The sequence below is a fragment of the Nannospalax galili genome, unplaced genomic scaffold, assembly GCF_000622305.1.
Source record: "Nannospalax galili isolate Female #2095 unplaced genomic scaffold, S.galili_v1.0 scaffold280, whole genome shotgun sequence".
NCBI classification, from domain to species: Eukaryota; Metazoa; Chordata; class Mammalia; order Rodentia; family Spalacidae; genus Nannospalax; species Nannospalax galili.
The window spans coordinates 2,485,080-2,501,207 of record NW_008347808.1 but is presented as its reverse complement, the minus strand read 5'-3'; the positions used below and the strand labels follow the sequence as shown (position 1 = coordinate 2,501,207).

Genomic DNA, 16,128 nt, shown 5'->3' with positions numbered 1-16,128 from the left:
TGGGTGTCAACTTGATTGGATCTGGAATTAACTGAAATGAAAGAGATTTTCTTGATTAGATCATCTAAAGCCAGAAGACACACCCTAAATGTGGGTATTACCTTCTGATGGCAGCCCATATAAAAGGCGAAGTCAGAGAACACCTGGCTTCTTGCTGTTTGCCTTCTCTCTCGCTGGCTGGTGAGTTCATCTTGCTGCTGTAGACTGAAGACTAGCTGATCTTTTGGAATTTATCAGACCTTCAGCACCAGATCAGGCCTCACTATTTTGAAAACGTTACTATCCAAGATGGCAACCAAGCCATGTGACTGTCTCCATATTGATGATGTCATCAACCAAGGTGGAGACCAGGTCACATGTTTGCCTCCCTCTTGGTGAGGTCAACAGCCATGATGGTGACCAGGCCACATGGCCATGTTAATGAGCATAGTCCCATGATAAAACAAGCCAATCCCCCACCAGGATATAAGCCCTGTGGGATTCGCATGTCTCACAGATTAAATGTGGACAGCAATCATTTTTACTTTTACAAAATACCCCAGTTAAGTTAGACTTGATATAAAAGGAGAAAGTACACACACACACACACACACACATATATATATATATATATATATATGTATATGTATGTATGACCTATGTGCTGATTAGCTGTTTTTTTTCTCCAAAGGATTTCAGTCTCTGACTTTACTCTGAACACCTGGTGTATGACCTCTGCCCAGACTAGGTGAGACTCCACAGATTGATCATGGCATATTTCTTGGTTCTCTCCTCCATACCTCAGCTCAAGCTTTCCTTTTCTCCCTATCCATGATGCTATTTCCTCTCCACATCTTCTGAGACTTTCTAATCCATTGACAAGCATTTATCTTCCTTGACTGTATACTCTTCTTTACTTTTCGCTCTTATTTCCTGCCACCCAGCACAGGTCTAGCTCAGCCCTTCCTTTTATACTCTGTGTTGTTCTGTGACCACATCCTGTCTGTTTTATCTTCCCAACAACTCTGCAAATTCTTCAGTGTCAAGGACAACATTCCAGGACTTCTCTTACTGCTGACTGTGAAATCACAGACTCATAAGCTTCCAAAGTTTCATTCTGGGAAGGGTACTTAGGGATTTTATATATAGTATATGCATATTTATGTATATATACCTTATGTAATAATGCCGTATGTAAACAGAGACCGAGGGATCCAAGGGAGGTTAGAGGTTGGCTTGAAGTCAGAGCAAAGTCTAGAGTTCAGTTTCCCTTCATTTTTAGAGGCCTTACCCCAGCTTCAGGTCTCCTGTCAAAATCCCATTCACTCTTCTGAAGTATAAATATGCAAAGCCAGAGCTGGGAAGTGACTTTTCCATGTGTTTGAGAATCCTAACTTTTCCAACATTTGTTTTCCGTGTGGAGCTCCAAACCTGCTAAGTCATACACAGAACTTTGAAAAGCTGAGCTGCATTTAGCTCCTTCCTGCCTCCCTCCTCCCTCCCCCCCTTCCAACAGACCCCAGGCCCTTCCCCCTTTCACCTCCTCTTCAGTCCCTGGAGCTTTGGCTACTCAAGCCTTAGCAGAGGCTTGGCCATTGTTTACCCGCCAGCCTGACAGTGCCCCCTCTCAGGGGCGGGATTTATTTGCATAACCACACCTAGACACATTAAGTTGTCCAATAGTTATCCTGCGGGCCTCATAGAGGGTGGGAGTATGCATAACATGAAAGAAATAGAGGGTGGATTTGATCTGTTGTTGCTACATGTGGAAGTGAAATGAGTCCAGCAGAACTTGATTGCAGCGCATTTCATCTACTGTGAGAGCGGTATGCAGGCTGAGGGGCGGTTGCTGGGCAGGGTGTCTGGTTTGTGTGTGGTGAGGTGCGTTTGTTCTGGGAATCCCGATGTGACATCCATCCATTGATCTTGCTTGACAGGGTAAGTGTGGGAGCACTCTTTGGCGTGGTAAAGCAGCTGGGACTTGTAACACTTAGAGATGTCTATAGGACCATGTCAAATATCCCCGTTAGCGTGCTACAAAGTCAGGGAATGTATTCCGTAGCTATCAGTCACTCCATTCATTTGTGTTCCGAGAGCACTCTCTGAGATGTCAGAAACATGGGCTGATATCCTTAAAGTCTTGAGAGTTGTCAGTTCCCGCCTGTAAAGATTCCTACTGGAGCCCGATGGAAGCTGGGAACATGCCCGGACTTGTTCAATAATCTTGTGTATCTGGGATCCTGAGATAAGGAAGAGAAGGAGGCTAGGAGTTAACAGAGGGGCGGAGGAGGCAATGGATTGGATATGCCGAGCATCCTGCTGGAAGCTGAACTAGTAGCCCACCCACGTGGTGCCCGGGCAAGTCAGGACCTGTGTGAAGAGCACTTTGGCATTGTGTGGGGGCTATCAATCCAACCCCCTCGCCAGTGTGACTGAGTTTCATTTGAACACTTGCTGCTGGAAGCTGAGCCCAGGGCAGTGATATTTTGATCCGGCCTCACCCCCAAACACTGGCCAAGGCCCAGACAGCTGCAAGAACTGGCCGGGTGTGGGGAGGAGAAAAATGGCCAGAGACCAGCCTGGGAAAATAGGCTGTTGGATCGGTTGGGGCAAGTTTGGCAGCTATGGCCAATGTCATGTAGGGTAGTGGAATATGTAAAATTGTGGAATATCATCTCCTCAGAATATCTCCTGTCTCTTGTATCCCAGCATACCTTCCATTCAGCATAGCATGCCAACTGAGTACTATGTATCAGTTTGTATCACTAAGTGTGAGGTTTTGAGCTTTCTGCAATATAGGTTGTGGCCTGTGGAGCTTATTAGACTCATCCTGAGTATAAGAATACAAGTAATACTGCACAAGATGAGCTTTAAAGTTACAGTCAAAATGCTCCAAAATTGTCAAGGAAGAACCTTACAACATGTGCCAGACAACTAACTAACAACAACTCAGCACTCAGAAAGTAGAAGCAGGATGATCTCTGTGAGATGGTGGACAGCCTGCTCTACATAGAAAGTTACAGGTTAGCTGAGGTTAAAAGGAAAAAAAAAAAAAAAAAAAAAAACAAAAAAAAAAAACAGAAAAGGTTTTTTGATAGATTTTGAAGATCTTTTTTCAAAACAGGGTCCCATGTAGATCAGGCTGGACTGAAACTCCCTATGTAATTGAGGATGACCCTGAATTCCTGATCCTCCTGCTTCTAACCTCAAAGTGCTGGGATTATAGGCATGTGCCATTATGCCCAGCTGACTATTTTTGAAATTGTATCACCTTTTAGTGCTTCAGAGTGAGACTGTTTAGGTTCAGATCTCATCCCACAATACATCAACTATGTGACCTTGGACAAAAAGAATCATTTCTCCCTCTCTGAGCTTCAGTTTACTCCAGGGGAAAGTGGAGATAATAATAGTACCAACCTCACTGAGTTATTGTGAGGATTAAATGAGATAATCCACATAAAATACTTGCACACGCTTAGCACGGTAGTTGACCAAAAATAAACACTCAATAAATGGTAAGTGTTATTATTTAAGATAGATGATGCAGTACAGACAGATAGGATTTCAACAGGTGGACAGAGGAGAGAAGGGATTTTAAGCAGAGAAAACATGAACAACTGCTTGAAGGCAAGGAAGCTCAGAACATGTGAAAGGAAGTTGAGTTAGATTTTAGAGCACAGTTATGGAAAAGCGGAAGTTCAATTGATGGTAAATTACTGAAGACTTTGAATGCCTGCGTTTCTGTTTGATTTGGCAGATTATTATATAGCCATTGTGAGTTCCTGAGCTGAAGTAAAGGTTAGATCTATACTTTATGAAGCATAATCAATCAAATGTGAGCCAGCTGGATTAAAACAAGAAAATGAAAGAAGTGGAAAGCTTACCTGCAAAGAGTGGACAAGGCCCTGAAACTGTGGGTTTGGCTATGAGAACAGAAAGGAGGCAGCATATTTATCAAGGCATCACAAACTACAGAAATTTGAAGTTGGTGAATTACATGGGTTTTAAAATAGAAGAATGAGCCGTGTCTCTTGGGGTTAGCTTAAGACTTAAAAGAGTATGCTTTCTCATCCCAGTTCTCTGGATAGTGCAATAGAGTTAAAGACAGCTGTTTTAGAGTCCGGTGTCTATTTATCTCCCGTTTGGAATGCTGCATGTATTATGTGCTCAATATTTCCATTTTACATCAATACTAACTGGTCTGAGGCAAGAAAGAGCTGTTCCTCCCACCCACCTATAAAATCACTATTAAGACCAGTGAGAAAAATGGAACTTCAGAAAAACTCTGTTTTTCTGAAAAAAAAAAGGAGGGGGAATGGCTCCCCTTGCTAGGAGGATTAAAAAATATGATCCTTGTAGAGGATCCAGCCCAATGTTTGACATATAATAGGGTTTTATGAATCATATCTTTCTTTTACAATTGACTCCATCTTAAAACATCCTTCCAGTCTGTGTCTGAGTACTTTCAGAGTAGAGGTTTTACTGCTCTCTGAAAAAGCCCATTATCTATCTATGTGGAGATTCTTGATTGTGAAAAGTTCTTTTTGTTCAGCTGAATTTAATATTTCTCTGACTTGTACACAGATGTTCTAGTGATAACTTCTCAGACTATCTACAGCAACTTATTCTTTCTGATCTGTGATAGTCCTTCAGAGATCTGAAGATTGGAGAACAGGTTTCTCTCCATTTTGTGTTTCTAGATAAACAGCTCAGTTCCTTCCATTTCTCATGTGGCGTGGTGTCAATTTAAATATGAATCTGAGGCTTTAAACTGTACAGATTGGAATGGCAACACCTTTGGAAGGATGGTGATAGCTGCAAAAGAAACTTGATGAGAGAATTTGACAAATGTCTTTATAGTATTTCTTTCAGATAATTGTAATGTTTCTTCACTCCAACTAGAAAAAACTCAGAGAAAAATGTAACTTGCTAGAGATAATTTAGTTAGTATGTGTTTAAGTCATAACAGCAAGCCACATTTTTTTTATTTCAAGTTCACATTTTTTTCTCATTTTCCACAACTGTTTGGATAGAAAGTGATGGCTAGGTAAGTTAATGCAAGCTCTAGAAAAGAAGAAGACAGAGGATGGTCATCTAATTGCATTTTAACATTGACTTCTTCTTTGAAAGTTTATGTTAAGAGAAGCTAGGGAGGAAGTCCCTAGACCCAGGAGAGAAGTAAATGATAAATGTGCCTAGAAGCCTATGGCAAGTCACACAGCCCTCCTTCAGACAGACATCTTCTTGATCTGCTCCACTTGGATGCCATATGAGGAGAGTACAGCATATTTTGTAGACATTATTCAGAGCTAACGCTTAATTTTGAAGCAGAAACTATTTTTCTTTGCTTTCTTTACAGCACTGGCTCCACCCATGTTTTCTTGCCTAAGTGGCTTAATGGGAAGAGTATAGGTCAGTTTCTTCATCAGTTTATAGAGTGGAAGGGCCATTATTAATAGATACTCATGGGAGATTTGAGGATAGATATTGTCTGTCTTGTATTAGCGTTAACTGTATACCTCGTCAGTGTACCTCATCAGACATGCTCTCCCATGCCACAAATTTCTAGCGTTCTTCTTTAAGTCCTGTTTTTTCTTCTTGTGACTAAGTACTAACAGAGTGTCTAGCATAGAAAACAGTTAACTGATGTTTTGGTGACTAGAAATCCACTCTGAAGGGCTTACAGTTACCCTCTCTCTTTCTTTCCTGTGTGTCCTCAAGATGTATCATCCCATTCTGAAAAGTGAAAGAGTTTCCATGTAATGTATGGTGGAATCAAACAAGATATCATGAGCTCCAGGAGAGTGTTAGTCACCAGAGTGAATAAGCCAAAATGAGTGGGCAGTACTATTTTCCTTGCATGAGCCACTTTTCCCTGACCCAGTTCAACCATTGGAATTTTTCTGGCTCAATGTTTAATTAACCAATATTATGTTCTGAGAGTGAGAAACAATGAAACTGGAGCTTTGGTAGTACAGTCAGTGGGCAGCAAGTCGTGAAGCTGGGTCTGTTCCTTTGTACATAGAAAATAGAGAAGGCACTGGACCCTGAACTCGCGTTCTAATCCGGGCCAAGTATGCAACTTTGAGGAAAGTTGTGCTTTTTCTCATAGTTTGAATTTTCTGTCTGGATCATAAGGGAATGGAATGATGAATTCTTGTAGAACTGCATGACTATATGATCCTGTTTACTTTTAGCATAAGTTTTAATCAATTTCCAAATGGAAGAAAAAAGAAGCATAATGGAAATGTGTTGTCTTGTGAGAAGTGAGGTGCCTATTAATAAAGGAGTTCATATAGTGCTGGGTGCTATTAGTTTGCTAAGTAACAGAAAGATGTAGCTAATATAACCTTTTGTGTATGATCGTCAGAAACCGGAAATTATTTCACAAGGTGCGCATTTATATATGAGATCATAGGTTTAAGTCTATCAGATAGCTCTTTTACCACCAACCCTTTGAAGTCCTATACTTTCTATTCTTGGGTATTTTTTCATCATTTTTTTTCTTTTTAAAAATTAACTGTTATTGTACAAAACATTGAGTTTTCCTGTGACATTTTCATATATGTATATCAGCCTCCTTTACTCATGTTCGTCCCCAAATGCCCTTCCCTGTTTCTTGGACATAGTTTTTAAAAGGGAAAGAACTATTTTGGCAAACAATAAAGCAATAAAAATTTCTACAAAAAGCCCCAATTTAAGGGTTCATTCTCCCAGGCCTACTGGAACCTTTTGCCCTGAATTATGCTTATATTTGCCTCCTGGTTTTTATATTTCATTCCCTGTCTTGTAAGCCAGAGATGATCCATTTAATAGAATTTGTATTGTTGTGAGTACAAAGACTGATAGACTCAGGATGACTCAGTTTTTCAGATTGCTTGGTAAATTGAACAGAGTGGAATCAACACAGGACCAAAAAATATTAACAGAAACTAGAAATTAAAACATAATTTTTGAGTATACAATATTCAGCCAGCCAAACTATGCAAAGAAATAATATCATCAATTCAATTTCCTCCTACGGCAACTTGGCCAACAGCCTCCTTGGAAAGCTAAAGAATCTCCACTTCAAGTACTCTATTGGTAGGGTAATTAATATTTGTTCATAGCGTCATTCTATGTAGTCTAATGGTAGCCAATATACAAATAAGTAACTCACTTAAGCTAGGGTGATGATCAAGCAAAGTAGAGACTTTGAATATTGGCTAAATGCTGATGAGGCCTGTGGCTTGTCTCCAATATCCATTGCTCCTCATCTTTGGATAACAATAATCATAGCAACTCCTTACATGTGAAACACAGTCTGGAGTTTCCAGAGCGCTTTCGCATATATGATCTCATCTGTTCCCTTGAACATGGTCCAGGGTAGTTTCTGTGCCTTTGCTTCTACTTGACTGTTTCAGCAGGAATAAAACTTATTTTTCTCCTTTAACTCTCCCTAGAATACGCTGGCCTTAATTTCATCAATCAGTTCTCTCTCTGTGTTTATATGATTTTGTATGTTTAGCCCTTTTGCCTATTTAATTTACAGTCTTCTAACTTACATTTGTCTTTTTGAGAAGCTTGTGCTTTTTATGGTAACTTAGTGTGCATGCATGCATTCTGAAATTTTCTCATGTATAATTTATGCCATTGGTTAAGTAAAAGTGGCCCAGTTCTACTGGTTATTACTTTAGTCAGTACAGTGCCAACTGCTTTTTAAAAGGAACGTTTTTCTTCTGTGTAGGTCAATTGGGACATTACCTCTTGCTTTGTGCACTGGAATAAAGGACAAAGTAAACAGGCGAGTCTTTAATTTTGCACTGCTCCTTTTATTCTCCTGATGCTGCTATCACTAATAACTGAAATTCTTCAGCCACTCTGAGAATGGAAAGAAAAGCCTATTAAAAAATGTAGTAAACATCTGTGGCCTCTGAATTACTTCTGATAATATGTTTTAACAAACTTACACAAAACTATTTACTTTTTTTTCATTTGGGTTCCAAGGACCAAATTCAGGTCATCTTGGCAAGTACTATGACTTGCTGAGTCATCTCAGTGGCTGACAATTTACCTAAAAAATTTCTTGAATTTTTAGATATTTCATATGGTACATCTTGATCATATTTAGACCCCCTCCCTTATCTTCACTCCCCCCTAACCCTTACCAGATATTGTTGATTTTGACATATATGTTAAGGCCTATTGAGCCAAGTTTTTGTACCCAAATGTCCCTCTGTGTGCTATCTACTAGAGTCTGGTCAGCCTATCTAGTGTCACTCCCTTAAAGAAGGCCAACTCTCCCTCATCCAGCAGTGATCAGTTATCAATAATTCCTCAGCTAAGGTTGGGGCTTCTTACCCATTTCCCCACTTCTGTGTTTGGTTTTTGTCTGGTTTGATTTTGCATGGGTCTGGTGCATACTGTCACCATTGCTCTCAGTTCATATAAGCAAGTTTCCAGAAGCCTGGAAAACTGTTTCCTTGTAGTCATCTACCACCCCTGGCTCTGACAGTTCTTCTGCCCTCTTTTCCACAATGATCCCTGAGCCCTGGGTGGCAGAGGTTGGATACAGGATTCCTATCCAGGGCCACACATTTTGCCGTCTCTTTATTTTCTACATTTGGGCAAGTTGTGGCTTTCTGTGTTAATCGCCATCTGTTGCATGAGGAAACTTTGCTAGTGAGAGTTGAGAGCTGCATTAATGTTCTCTATATCCTGTTTTGCTATGTTCCCTGAGCCTTAGGTGTAGAGGTTCTACTGTAGATATGTCACTTAAGGCTATGCATCTCACAAGCATGTATTCTCTGCGTTTAATCAGTTGTGGAACTCTGTAATAGCCTCCATCTGTTGCAAAATGAATATTATTTGATAAGTGGTGAGAGGTATACCTGTCTATAAATATGAGGATACCTGTTTAGCATACAGTAAATAGTTACATTTGTCTAGGGATGTGACAGATAAAAGTTTTTCTCTAGGATCTATGAGCTCTCCAGTTGTTCTAATTTGTTTCTCCATTGCTGTAACAAAGCACTCTGACTAGCATCAACTTGGGGAGGAAAGGGTTTATTTGGCTTACATCACCTAGGTCACAGTTCGTCAGGGAGCCCAAGGTAGGAACTCAGGGCAAGAACCTGGAGGCAGGAGCTGAATCACAGGCCACTGAAGAATGCTGCTTTCTGGCTTGCTCCCCTGACCCATGCTCTGCCTGCTTTCTTATACAACATACACTCACCTGCCCAGGGTGGCAACACCCACAGTGGACTGGACGCTCCCACATCACTCAGTAATCAAGAGGATACCCCAGACACATAGCCAAAGGCCAGTTCAATGGAGGCAATTCACCAGTTGAGGCTCCCTCTACCCAGGTGTGTCAAGTTGACACTAAAGCTATCCAGCACACCAGCTGTGTATATTTGGCTATGCTTTCAGTATCAGACATGAGTTCCCTTGTATTGAGCAATCCTTAAAACTAATTTGATAGCTGTTGATTACCCATAATGTAAAGGTGCCATGACTGAACCAATAGAAATTGTTTACTGTGCCAGTCATTGTTGTGGTAATTAGGCTTTAGAGATGGGTTGAACCATTGATTGGTTTTCTCCTTGGGTAGCATGCATAGTATCCTCTGACACTATGAATGACAGTCTTTAGGGAGGAGGCTTCCAGATCAGTTCCAACTGGATTTCTCCAAGTCCTGTGTCTGAAGTTCGTCCTGTCTTCACCAATAGGGTCTTACCTTCATGTTCTGGCAGGCAGTCAAGGGCTATACCAAAAGCCTGTGTTATTTTGAGAGTCTCTTAGACGGCCATCACCGACAACTCAAAGAGAAGCTTATGCTGTGTGGCACTGTGTTTCTTGTTATATAACCTTCACCTATACCCTTGCACTCATACATGTATTTTAAGTGTATTTTTCAGAAGCCTTTTGAAAAAATTAATTTTTCTGTTTTTTCACACTACCTAAGCTTTATTTATCTCACCTTTCTCTCCCCATGCATAACCTTCCATCCTCCAACCCCAGTTAAACTACCACCATTTTCCCATTTCCTCCTTGATAATCCCATACTTTTATCATAAACTCATAAAACAAAACCAAAATAGCACATTTCCCATCCTAACACTTCTCTCCTTCTTTGAACCAAAAGTTGATATGATTGCTCACTCTTTACCTCTTAATGCTTTATTGCACACTACCCTTTCTACAGTGTGTTATTTCTTCCCTGGATTCCCCTTCTTATTTTGTGATAGTTTTAACTCCCCTTCTGGCTTGAAATGTATTTTTTCCCTTAATGTTTTGTTCTTTGCATTCCTTTTTCATCTAAGCCTATGTAACCTTTGCCTAGTATGATGATTCTCAGCCTCCAGTTATTTTTGTTTAATTAATATTGGGTGTAGGCATTTCCTAAAATGTCCCCCAGTTACCTCTGATAAGCAGACATGTACAAGAGCTGATACAATGGCCATTTTATGTATTTGACTCATTTCCAACTGCAACCTATGTTCTTGTTCTACACTTTTCAATGTCCTGCTGATCATGGCCACTGAAATGTTCCTCCTTTTGGTCCAACTCCTCATATGGTATTGTCTTTTTAATCAAACAGTTTCTCTTTCACATTGTTAATGACTTTAGGATTCTCCTGGATTCTGGACCAGAAACTAGAAGCATTTTCTGTGGCTCTTTTATTCCTTCTTGCCCTCAATTTGTTTGGCCTGTGTCTCTTACTGTCACTTTCCTTCTATTCTTATTGCTATCAGTCATCTCCGGACCCTATGTATTGGGGTTTGGCAGTCACCACTTTAAATCATTATTTAAAGAAAACATCAAATTAATGTTCAGAGTATGCCTTTTGCCTACCCAAAATACAACCAATAATTAGTGAAGGTTACACTCACTATTTCAGTACAGTACTGCGCTGGATAACACGATGAACTTTTGGGCTTCTTTTCTTACTAAATAAATAAACTTAAGGGAAACTTTTGTCTCTGAATCTCAGTTGCTTTGTTTTTACTTTTATAAAAATTGGCGGTCATAATTCCTATCTCCCTCCTCTTTAGAACTAATTGACACAAGACCATTTACAAACTGTAAGAAGATTACTAATATTCTGTAGATTTTTACTCTTTGTTCAGATAGCAAATATATATATTTAGCACCTACTGTGTGACACGTAGTGTTTTAAGTCCCTTGGATGGAGTAGTGAACATAACAGTTACCAAGCTCTTATGGGCCTTCCGTCACAGTTGGGGGAAGAATTAGCAATAAGTTAATAAGAAAAACATGGTGTGTAAGAAGGCCATAAGTACTATGGAGAAAAATGAAACAAGGGAAAAAGAGAAGAGACAGACCAGGGAAATCACAATTTTAGATTGTGTCCAGAGAAACCTTATTAAAAGGATGGTATAGTAACAAAGAGCTGAGGAAGATAAAAGCACTAGTGAAATACTAGTGAAACACGTATCTTCAGGAGAAGCTTCCGACTTGAGCAGGTTTGAAGGCTTTCCAGTGCAAGTATTCCTGTTTAATTTGCAGAAAAACAATGAGGCCAATATGGTTGCAATGAAAAGACTAAGGGGAAGAATATGAAGGTTAAAAACATAATAGAACACATTGAGGTAGGACAGATCATCTATGATCTCATCAGCCATTAAAAAGTGTTTAGTTTTCTTGTGAGTGAAAGAAGGAGCCTTTTAAGGAATTGAGAGTGACATAATCTAACATGATTTAAAGGAAACATTCTACCTTCAACCCCTTTATCTCCTATTCTTAGAAAAAACATAGGTAATGGAGGTTACTCCTTTATCAGATTTCCCTTGACAATGGAAGGACTGGAAATCCCTTTTCTGACTATGTGTTATACTCAAGCAAAAGAAAAAGTCACATCCTAAATAACCCTTACAACCATTTTGTTCTTAACAGTAGTTGGATATGAGAATCTACAGGCAAACTGTACAAGTACCAAAGGCTTAGGTCATCCCTGGATTAAATATATCAGAAACTCAGGGGTGATACTCAAGTATAAACATATTTTGGAACTTGAAAAATGCAACCCAGAATGGGAACCACTGGTCTAAGTGTTTAACCTAATCAACCTCCTCATAATACAAATGGGCAGATTGAATCAACATTGAGTACAGATATGCTATTTGTGACAGAGCTGTACCTGGGACTATTCACTGCATTGATCTAAAATAAAAAAATACAAATTCTCAAATAGTGAATCAGAAAGAAGATAAGATGTCTGATAATATGGAGAAGAGAAAACTGAGATAAGACTGGATCTGTGCTAGAAAAGGAAAAACTGAGACGCAGCACCAAATGGTTTTAGCTACATCTGGATTATAGGCCAAACATCTGGAATTGATGAAGGCACTGTACAGATTAGAAGTTTGATTTTCAAGGACAGAATTATTTTCAAGGCCAAATTGAGCAACTGCTTTGGTTTCTGTAAATCTTTTGGATATGAGTGGTGTGTGGGCTTACAGGAGAGGAATGGGCAGGGCATGGACCAGCTGCTGTCTTCATCACCCTTTTTAATCCTAGGACTCTTGCACTGCCCAGGCAAAACAAATATCCTGAAGTCCCGAGTTCTTAATTTAGACTTCTCATTCTGTCCTGCTTACCCATCTTAGATAGAAAGAACATGTTTCACACCACAAGCATGTGTGCAAGTTGAGAAGGCCAGCAGCCACAAACTATCACCAGAGGCAGCTGCATATCCAGCAGCCTGACTGCCTTACATCCAGCAAAAAGTTGGTCAGCATCAATTATTCAGGGAACAGTGAGTCTGTGTGGAGATAATTATTATTATCAACATCTTTGTTTCTCTCTTCATAGTCTTTTAGGTTATTTTCTTGGCAATCAAAACACAGGGAATGGGCCCAGAAAATATTCACATGGCAGAGACAGGCAAAATAAAGAAGTACTAATAACTTTGCCACTCTTCAATCCTCCTGTATGTATGCAACATATTTAATAAAATGTTAATATATCAATAAAACATAAACTCAATAAAACACTAATTGCATGTGTGTATTATATGTGTGTGCATGCGTGCATGTGTGGACATGTCACTTACCAAATATGTTTGGGAGAAAAGCTGAATGAACAAATCAATTTGAAGAAGAATTTCTACATGTTTTAATTTTTCCTTTAATTTGGGGGAGGCTAACTTGGGCAATATCTATTGGAACAATATGGAATCTTTCATAATGGTAAATAAAAAAAATATCCTTTTTCAAAAATTAAAATATGCTTCATATATTATAAAATTTACCATTCTCAAGTAAACAACATATTGGTTTTTAGTATTATCACAAAGTTCTATCTAATTCCAGGCCATTTGCACTGCCCGTTGTGTAATCACTGTGTCTTCCTCCCTGTCCATGGTAGATACTAAACCTAGTTTTGATCTCTGTGGATTGCCACTAATATTTTTTCTTCAGTGAGAAAGGTAGATAGCAAAGACAGAGCATGGCAACTGAATCCAACACTTTGAGACAAAACAATACATGTATATTCATCTTGTGCCAAAAATGGAATTCATAGGCCATATTCAACTGGAAGGAAGAAAAAGAATATCAAACTTGGTTTTGAGGAAAGCTGTGCATTAACAAGACTGGTGAGGTCATTGTAACCTATAGCTGTTGATGACTTTTGAGGGGAAGATTGGTGGCCACACTGTCCTCCCTTACGATTGAAGTATACATTAAGAATATTCAGTACTTTGGGAAATCACCTGAAAATGGTATAGTATAAGATTATGAGTGACAGCAAATATCACAACATACTATTTCAGAGACAAGCAACATATATCAATTACTTGAGCCACTGTCATAAAAACTTGCCTTATGGAGGATTATGTCTCTGTACTTAAATCTGTAATATTTGTATAGTTCTTCAAAGACTTCATCATGATTTGAAGATTAACCCATTTAATCCTCTCAAAAAGTTATCTAGTACACAGGGGGAACATACTGTCCATTTTTCTCAGTTTAAGTAATTGAGACCATTAATGATTCATCCAAGATTATAAGTTGAAAGGGAATGATTCATTCAGGGGAACCAGACACTTTGGCAAAGGAGAATTTTGTTACAGTTTTTTCATCCACAAAATAAATATTACAGTTTCTATATTGCTTAACACGGGGAGATATTGTGCAAATAATAATACATGTTTAAGCAATTTGTAAATGCTTAAGAGCTGGTCATAAATCAGGTTGCAGCTTTGTGTATCCCCCAAAAGTATTCAATTGTTTTTTCTTAATCTCTTTGCTAGTAAACCTCTTAGTATTGAAAATTGAAAATTTATTTGTCCCTGCGCCTTAGTTTCCTCATCTGTAAAATAGAATTAATAATGCTCCATGCTACATATATACAACCTGCTGAGTCCACTTAGTGTTGCTCATATGTTTAAGGCTGCCCACTTGGGATTGGATAACCTCCTCAAGGAGCCTGTCCCTGAAGAAAATGGATTCTCCCTCTCTCAGCAGCCACTGCTTGCCTGAGGCTCTTCATCCAGAAATGGGACCAAACAATAGTAATTCAAGAAAAGGAGGTCATGAATTTGAGAAGGAGTGTGGGAGGTGGGAAGAGTTGAGGGTGGAAAAGAAAAGGGTAGAAATGTTGTAAAAACAATACTCATGTATGAAATTCTCAAAAAAAAAAAAAAAACAATCTTGTGCCTGGAGAGATGGCTCAGCAGTTAAGAGCACTGGCTTTTGTTGCAGAGGACCTAGGTTCAGTTCCCAGCACCCACATTTTTGCTAACAATCACCTGTAACTCCAGTTCCATGGGATCCAATGCTTTCCTCTGACCTACACAGGAATTGGATGCCTGTGGTGTATTTGCACACATGTAGACAAAACACTCATACACATAAAAAAAAAATTAAATAGGCCTGGCATGGTGGTGCACGCCTTTAATCCCAGCACTTGGGAGGCAGCGACAGGTGGATCTCAGTGAGTTCAAGGCCAGCCTGGTCTGCATTGTGAGTTCCAGGACAGCTGGGGCTACAGGGAGACCCTGTCTTAAAAAGACCAAAAAAAGTTAAATAAAAATATTAATGATTTTTTTTAGAATTAAATGTGTTATTAAGCGAAAGCATTTGGAAGTTCTTGGCATATTGTCAGGACTCTAAAAGTGATAGCTATTTGGGGCTGACTTCCTTGACCACTATCACTAAAAACCATAGATTACTTAGAAAGATCCAGAAGCCAAACGTCATGGAAACCACTACTTTATAATCTCTTTCTTTTAGTTAATAATTACTCTGTTCTGTACCCACAGCTTTTTCATCATGAATTGTCAAGAAAATGAGTATTGGGACCAGTGGGGACGCTGTGCCACCTGCCAACAGTGTGGTCCTGGACAGGAGCTCTCCAAGGTAAGGTCTTTATTTACATATCAGGAATCCAAAAGTGTGTGTGTGTGTGTGTGTGTGTGTGTGTGTGTGTGTACAGAACTGTAAGATAATTTAGACTTTTAAACATTTTTTTAAAAAAAGAATAAAAACTGAGAAGAGCCAGGTATTATCAATAAAGTCAGCCTCAGCTGTGACAGCTGTAGTTCAGCAGATATGGAGATCCAAAGAGTAAGCACTGATAGTCACTGTTTAAACAAGGGAGCCCAGCAAAATCACAGGCAGGGAAGGGTTTCATGAGATACTGGGGTACCTTAAGAAGAGCAACCAAGAAGGGTGAAATGACTTCTGTCCTAAAGGGTCTGGGTTACTGAGCGAAATATGCAAGAAAGGATTCAGGGTTAGGGAACCAGAGGGAGTCAAGACTCTTCCAATTAAATGTAAAAGTCAGAAGAAAGTGATCAGCAATGTAAAAACTAGGGCAAAGTGGATGCTGCTTATTTTGATTTATCTTGGGTTTCTCGTTGGTTCCCCAGTTGGAGGTCATATTAAATTTTGCTAAAAGGGCTGGAAACAGACATCAAAGTTTCCATGCACTCACATTTGTTTTTATTCATTTAGTTATTCATTTACCAGTTACTTATTGAACTCTTACAAAGTGGTCAGCATGGTTACAGGCACTGTGGGATATGGAAAGAGACAAAAGTCTTTCCCTTCATGAACCTTACCTTCTAATTAGTGAAACAACAGCAGTACCTAAAGAGGTAGACCTAGATAGAGAGATAGATAGACAGATAGATACATAGAT

The 16,128-nt window shown here is 39.3% G+C and overlaps 1 protein-coding gene across 5 annotated transcripts in view; it reads left to right on the top strand.

Moving 5' to 3' along the window:
* Positions 1-1,736: 1,736 nt before the first annotated feature.
* Positions 1,737-16,128, top strand: part of Eda2r (ectodysplasin A2 receptor) — a 42,127-nt gene continuing 27,735 nt past the window's right edge. For 3 of the 5 annotated variants that reach the window (XM_029568951.1, XM_029568949.1, XM_029568947.1), the window contains exons 1-2: positions 1,737-1,805; positions 15,248-15,344. In XM_029568951.1, the coding sequence (XP_029424811.1) occupies positions 15,258-15,344 (87 nt within the window). In that variant the 5' untranslated portion in view covers positions 1,737-1,805; positions 15,248-15,257. Of the gene's footprint in view, positions 1,918-15,247; positions 15,345-16,128 lie in introns of all 5 variants that reach the window. The other 2 variants (XM_029568950.1, XM_029568948.1) reach the window with 1 other exon arrangement.